Source organism: Borostomias antarcticus (genome assembly GCF_949987555.1).
Source record: "Borostomias antarcticus genome assembly, chromosome: 31".
NCBI lineage: Eukaryota > Metazoa > Chordata > Actinopteri > Stomiiformes > Stomiidae > Borostomias > Borostomias antarcticus.
In genome coordinates, this window is record NC_140264.1 from 5336409 (window position 1) to 5343908 (window position 7500).

Genomic DNA, 7500 nt, shown 5'->3' on the forward strand with positions numbered 1-7500 from the left:
ATCTCTACTTCTGAGAGGGGGACCTTTCCAGACGGTCTCGCGACCAGAACCAGAACCACGGCTGTGGGCGCGGGCACGCGCGCGCGTGGCCCAGACGGTCGTGATGGTATGGGGGCGTGGTCTGGAACGTCTGTCCAGACGCGTCATCGTCTCCTCCAGACGTGAGAAACATCTCTCGCGCTCAGCTGTCTCTCAACCCGCCTCTCTCTCTCTCTCTGCCTCTCTCTCTCTCTCTCTCTCTGCCTCTCTCTCTCTCACTCTCCCTCGCTCTCTCTCTCTCCCTCTCTCTCTCTCTCTGCCTCTCTCTCTCTCTCTCTCTGCCTCTCTCTCTCTCTGCCTCTCTCTCTCTCTCTCTCACTCTCCCTCGCTCTCTCTCTCTCCCTCTCTCTCTCTCTCTGCCTCTCTCTCTCTCTCTGCCTCGACGACAAGTCAACATTAATAATGTCCAGGATGTTTCAAACACGCCACGAAGCCACGGACATATGACAAAGTTACATACTTTTACATATTAAAACATGTAGTCTAACAAGCTGAGACCCGTGTAGCAATCATGGGGAAGTAGGCTAGTCTGCCGTCATCGCGAGTTCAACCTGGCAGTGTGTGTGTTCACTGCGCTGTGTGCACATTGCCTAACGATGTAGTTAATGTAGACCCGCTAAATAATTAAAAACAAATGATCAAAGCAGTGTGCTCTTGTCCTTTTTAAAATATCCGCTCATCATTTAATATTTAAACTCGCCGTGGTTGGGTTTTGTAGGCCACGGCGACCGCCTGCTCCTCTCTGTCTCTCTCCCACTCTGAACTAGACCTTTCCTCCACATGGCCATACTCTGAACTAGACCTTCCCTTCCACATGACCATACTCTGAACTAGACCTTTCCTCCACATGGCCATACTCTGAACTAGACCTTTCCTCCACATGGCCATACTCTGAACTAGACCTTCTCTTCCACATGGCCATACTCTGAACTAGACCTTCCCTTCCACATGACCATACTCTGAACTAGACCTTCCCTTCCACATGACCACACCCTGAACTAGACCTTCCCTTCCACATGGCCATACTCTGAACTAGACCTTCCCTCCACATGGCCATACTCTGAACTAGACCTTCCCTCCACATGGCCATACTCTGAACTAGACCTTCCCTTCCACATGGCCATACTCTGAACTAGACCTTCCCTTCCACATGGCCATACTCTGAACTAGACCTTCCCTTCCACATGGCCATACTCTGAACTAGACCTTCTCTTCCACATGGCCACACTCTGAACTAGACCTTCCCTCCACATGGCCATACTCTGAACTAGACCTTCCCTTCCACATGACCATACTCTGAACTAGACCTTCTCTTCCACATGACCATACTCTGAACTAGACCTTCTCTTCCACATGACCATACTCTGAACTAGACCTTCTCTTCCACATGACCATACTCTGAACTAGACCTTCCCTCCACATGACCATACTCTGAACTAGACCTTCCCTCCACATGACCATACTCTGAACTAGACCTTCCCTTCCACATGACCATACTCTGAACTAGACCTTCCCTTCCACATGACCACACCCTGAACTAGACCTTCCCTTCCACATGGAGGCTAACGGGAAAACCACCGCGCACCCTTTTATTTATAAAGACGGGTAATCAAAGGATAACAGATGTTCGTGTAGCCTATATACAAGCCTCGGCCTAATGGATACCGCTGAACTGTATAAACCATGTTTTTCTTGTCAAATTACGTACACCGGACGCCCCAGGCACTCATAACAAGCAGCGTGACTGAAGTGGCCAGGGTCGAAATCAAACCAGAGCAGCTTCATATTTGGAGAAGTCCCCTCGTCTACAACACGCGGCCTCTGTCGCCACCGTGTGGCCGCGCTGGGCAACTGCTCGCTGGAGCAGATCGGTCCTGACGGACGAGGCGGTGAGACAGAAACTCGATGCCCACCGACGGCGTCGCAATCCCGGCTCATCGATCCCCTCTCCCCGCCTCTACCGATTAATGGAACCGGCCGAGGAGTGACGGCGGCTCTTCTCAGAGCCCTTGTAGACGAGCAAATGACAGCAAACCACGCCGTTTCATAGTTAAAAGCTTTGTTTTTTATTTATTTAATGCCAGAATCACTATTGTACATCAACTTTTTTTTCTTTTTTACAATATGTACCACGTGTTTGATTTGAGACCAGCACAGTAATGTCGTATATGCACATCAGAGGTTACTGACAGAAAGAGCTACTATGGGTGGAGGAATATCGGAAGCGTTTAAAAAAAGAAAGAGAAAAAAAAAAACGAAACGTACGAAAAATCACTCCTGTAAAGATTGTAGATTGTGCTGAACGTGCCAGAGCCCTACACACACACACACACACACACACACACACACACACACACACACACACACACACACACACACACACACACACACACACACACACACACACACACACACACACACACACACACACACACACACACACACACACACACACACACGACAACCAGTGATAGCAGCTTCCTCAAAAGGCAAAGAGTACACGTACGCACGCACACAGTAAGTGTCAGTCCTGCTGTCCTAGCCCAGCCCCCCCCAGCTATGGTCCGGGGCGTTGAGGGTCCCGCGCCCCCCCAGACCCGGTCAGGAACCACGCCCATTTCCCCACTCGCTCCCACCCCTCCTGCTCCTCAATACCAGCTCCTCACTCGCCCAGGAGAACAGGGCTGTCCAGCCACCAGCCTCTCCTCCAGCTGCAGCCTCTCCTCCAGCCACCAGCCTCTCCTCCAGCTGCACTCACACCTTTTATATAAACACTACTTTTTGCACTTATAAACAGTAACTAGTAGTAACTTACAAATCCACCGACGTCCACCAGCCTGGCTTCGCCACCCTGATCACGTGACCCCTCTCCATGACGGAGAAGCAGAATGTGTCTGTCAAACTGAACCAGGTGAGACTGAACCAATCACAGCCCTCTCAGACCCTGCCTGCGGAGGAGGACCAATCAAAGAGGAGGAGGGTTCCTTGGTCTCCATAGGGAACTCTCGTTTTCCTCGTTTTTATGTGCTACTCAAGTGCAAAAAAGTTATTTTTATATAAAAGGTGGGGGGGGGGGGCTCCGTCTGAAGCCACCTCGGAGGAAAGGCTTTCATCTTTCAACAGCTCGTCTCTTCGTTGAGTAACGAGATGATATTATCTGGAGATGAGTAACGAGATGATATTATCTGGAGATGAGTAACGAGATGATATTATCTGGAGATGCTGAACATCAAACAAGCTCAAAGACGTGTGGAGGAAATAAGGGTCCCAGACAGAGTGACTGACAGACTGACTCGCTCTCACACACGCACACACGCACACACACGCACGCACACACTTGCGCTTGAGTGGGCTGCTAGACCTGACGGCTGTTTGGCCTCTGGACCCCTCCCTCCAGGCCAAAGAGGAGAGACGTCTACTGACCAGGACACAGGAGAGACGTCTACTGACCAGGACACAGGAGAGACGTCTACTGACCAGGACACAGGAGAGACGTCTACTGACCAGGACACAGGAGAGACGTCGTCTACTGACCAGGACACAGGAGAGACGTCTACTGACCAGGACACAGGAGAGACGTCTACTGACCAGGACACAGGAGAGACGTCTACTGACCAGGACACAGGAGAGACGTCTACTGACCAGGACACAGGAGAGACGTCTACTGACCAGGAGACAGGAGAGACGTCTACTGACCAGGACACAGGAGAGACGTCTACTGACCAGGACACAGGAGAGACGTCTACTGACCAGGACACAGGAGAGACGTCTACTGACCAGGACACAGGAGAGACGTCTACTGACCAGGACACAGGAGAGACGTCTACTGACCAGGACACAGGAGAGACGTCTACTGACCAGGACACAGGAGAGACGTCTACTGACCAGGAGACAGGAGAGACGTCTACTGACCAGGACACAGGAGAGACGTCTACTGACCAGGACACAGGAGAGACGTCTACTGACCAGGACACAGGAGAGACGTCTGACCGTCTCTCTCTACTCTTTGTGATGTTTGGAGAGGAGGAGACGACCAGCTGCTATCCATCTCTTCCTCAACTGTCTTCTACAAGAGAGACGTGACGGAGAGATGGAGAGTGGGGAGAGAGAGAGAGGGAGAGAGAGAGAGGGAGGGAGAGAGAGAGGAGAGGGAGAGAGGGGTGTGTTCTCCCCAGGCCTGCAGTCCAGTCAGAGCTGAAGAACAGAGCCGCCAGAACAGGAAGTGACCTAACGCAGCTCCGCGTCGTCGTGGCGCCGGGTCGGCCCGGCAACGTTCCGGAACCCAAAACAAAACGCCCCTGGGGCGTCGACCTTGAAACCCCGCCCCCACCCCTCCCCAGCAGAGCGGAGCAGACCGCTGTCAGGATGGAGGGGGGGGAGAGGGGGGCGTGTCCGTCTCACACCTGGAGGGGAGGAGGAGTTGGGGGGGGGGGGGGGGGGGGAGAGGGAGGAGTAGCTCTTTTTCTCTATTTTGTTTTTTCTTTATTTTGAAGCATCGGGATTGGAGGAGGCGGGGGTGCGAGGTCGGGTTGTGATTGGCCGGCCGGGGCGTCAGTCAGTCATCCAATCGGCCGCGGAGGAGCAGTTGCGGGGGAGGGATGCTCAGAGCATCCGGTTGCGTTTGTGAGTGGGCGAGTCCGTGATGACGTCACTGCACTGGGCGGATCCTCTCTTGCGATTGGCAGCGGCGGCGGCGTCCAGGTGCAACGCCATCTCCTCGGAGATGAAGGTGTTGAGGTCGACGTCGTGGAGGCCGTTCCGGCGGCGCGCGGCGGGCAGGGGGGCGGAGCCGTCGCGGAGGTGCGTGGGGGAGCCGGGCGCTCCGGAGCGGACGGAAATGCTCGCCATCGCCCCGCTCAGGCCTACGGGAGAACAGCAGCACAGTTACACACCGCGCGCACACACACACACACGGTACGGGCAGCGGTGTGTGTGCGCGCGCCCCTCTCACCGTGCAGCGCTATGGCCTCTCTGAAGGGCTGCAGGTCCGTCTCCACCGACGACGCCGTCTCCGCCGACGGTCGGCCGGGCGACACCACGGCCAGCTTGGGCGGGGCGCGGGGGTTCCGCGGGGGCGGGGCCTTGCCGCACAGGAAGCTGATGAGGTCCTCCCTCCGGATGTTTCTCCGCCTCTTCTTCACCCAGGAGAGGACGTCCCGGTTCCTCCGCTGGTATCCCATCTGGATGCCCAGGTCATAGCTGTGCTGGTGGGCCTCAACACTCTCTGAGAGGAGGGAGGGAGGGAGGGAGAGAAGGAGGGAGGGAGAGAGAGGGGTTAGTTAACTGATCTGAGTCCAGAGAGAGGAGGGACAGACGTATGGGAGGTCCAGAGAGAGAGAGAGAGAGAGAGAGAGAGAGAGAGAGAGAGAGAGAGAGGAGGGGACAGACGTATGGGAGGTCCAGAGAGAGAGAGGAGGGACAGGCGTATGAGGGGAGAGAGAGAGAGAGAGGAGGTGACAGGCGTATGAGGGGAGAGAGAGAGAGAGAGAGGGGACAGACGTATGGAGGGTCCAGAGAGAGAGAGAGGGGACAGACGTATGGAGGGTCCAGAGAGAGGAGAGGACAGAGAGGGAGAACTTCTGTCCGACCTACAGACTAGACTAGAACTTGGCTTCTGGTACCAGAACCAGGAGGTGACCACGCTGGGGTCCGAGCCCCCGTCTGGGTGGTCTGGTTGAGGGGGTACGGCCAGAGAAACCCCCGCGCCCCCAGGGAATCACTAACGATGTGTCCGACAGCATCAACATGCATTCATCAACAACAACAAAGAACGGCTCTAGCACCTCACGGTGCAGCCAGGACAACCCTCCGTGACAGACTGTCAAGGTCAAAACAACAACACACAACTTTCACAAGCGCTCCGATGGCGGCGCTGCACATATGACCGTCTGTCAGGTGACCTGGATCCTGAGGTGGTGGTTGGTCAGTTATAATTACAAGACGTTTCACACAGAGGAGTCCGCTCTAAAACCACGTTTAACAATTTGCTCTCGGGGGATTGATAAAGCAGTTTGTCTGTGTCTATTTATCTGAAGACATGTGCGAGAAGTGATGCTTCCAAAAATGGAGATACAAGAATGGATGACCGCAGGGGCCTGATTTCACTACAGGGTTTTTGCCATACAACAAGATATTTAACCAGCTAGATATCTAGTCAGGGGAGTCTCATTTCACTACAGGATTTGTCCCGATTTATGATTTGCCTCCGAGGTGGGGCTTTTGTCTACGATCGCAAAAAACTTGTCGGCGAGCGGAAAATCAGGCTAAAATTGTGCAGCGTGTGACCTCACCTCAACATTAGCTGATATACTTTTACAAGCACTTACAACACTGAGGAGAAAGCCATTCTAGTCCAGAGCAGGCAGCTAGGGCCAGTATAGTACAGAACCATACGATTACATTCTCTCAACGAACAGTTAAGTATGTTAACGTAACGTAACCCAACGGTTCTGTAGGGTTTAGCAGAGGTACTGTGGGGTTGTGGTAACGTCAGACCCCGTGAGGTGAAGGTAAGACGAAGGTACTAAATGTGACTTGCCTTTGTAGAGGTTGGTGACGGCGGTGGCAGCGTTCTGGAAGGGCACCCACAGGGACAACCCCTGTTGCTGCTGACACACTCGGTCTGAAGGGACAACACAGAAAAACGTGACATTAGCAGATTTTACTTGGCAGGATGTGATTCTTTACAGAGATAAGAGAATAGCAAGACACTCAGGGTGATAATGTTCATAAACTAGGTTGTCAGTTTATCTAGCAAACCTTGCTACTGTCAGGTTTGTGTGTGTGTGTGTGTGTGTGTCTTTGGAGTAGCTAAACTGAAATGTATACTTGTCATGTCAGCTTGCTTGTCTGCGACACGCCATTTTGTTTGACTAGACGTCAGTTTATCTGGCTATGCGAAGACAGACCACACGCCAAACACAGACAATATAAACGCTGTAGTTTAGAAATACAACAGCCTTCACATGTCATTGCTGGTAGCTGGCATGTTCAGACTGTGCCAATTTACACATATGTGTCTGTTTACCCCCCAGGACAGCCAGGACACCGCGGGCTACAATCACAACTATTCACATGTCTTGGCTTGATAATCCCCTCGCCATTTTGTTCTGCATGTTATCAGCAATGTACAATTTTTTTTAAAGGGCGAAATTAAGCAGTTAGCCTGAGAATGACTCTCCCTATCCAGCTGTGAGTGTGTGATAAAGGGTTTGGGGTGTAACACACAGGCTCTGCTCGTAAGGAGAGTTATTCTCAACCAGCAACTCCTCCCTGCGCGCCGCCATTTTGTACCTCAGGAACCAGCTGCCGTTTAGCTGTCAGCTCTGAACACACACAATAGACTGGGCTTTTGAGTAAAATCAAATTAGTAGGAAGGCGTGTGACTTATTTGTGTCTTGTGACACTGACACAAAGACAGATGTTAAAGCCCAAACTCCCAACCCTGCCTCGGCCAAACTC

The 7500-nt window shown here is 52.9% G+C and overlaps 1 protein-coding gene across 2 annotated transcripts in view; it reads right to left on the reverse strand.

Moving 5' to 3' along the window:
- Positions 1 to 2198: 2198 nt before the first annotated feature.
- The window catches only part of LOC311327301 (HUWE1-associated protein modifying stress responses-like), a 6207-nt gene continuing 905 nt past the window's right edge, over positions 2199 to 7500 (reverse strand). Inside the window, exons 2-5 of one of the 2 annotated variants that reach the window (XR_014631092.1) lie at positions 6578 to 6661; positions 4991 to 5263; positions 2777 to 4901; positions 2199 to 2739 (exon numbers count right to left, since the gene is read on the reverse strand). Coding sequence is in view for 1 of the 2 variants with exons in the window: in XM_084460336.1 (XP_084316462.1) it covers positions 4642 to 4901; positions 4991 to 5263; positions 6578 to 6661 (617 nt within the window). In the remaining variant the exon portion in view is untranslated. Of the gene's footprint in view, positions 4902 to 4990; positions 5264 to 6577; positions 6662 to 7500 lie in introns of both variants that reach the window. The other variant, XM_084460336.1, reaches the window with a different exon arrangement.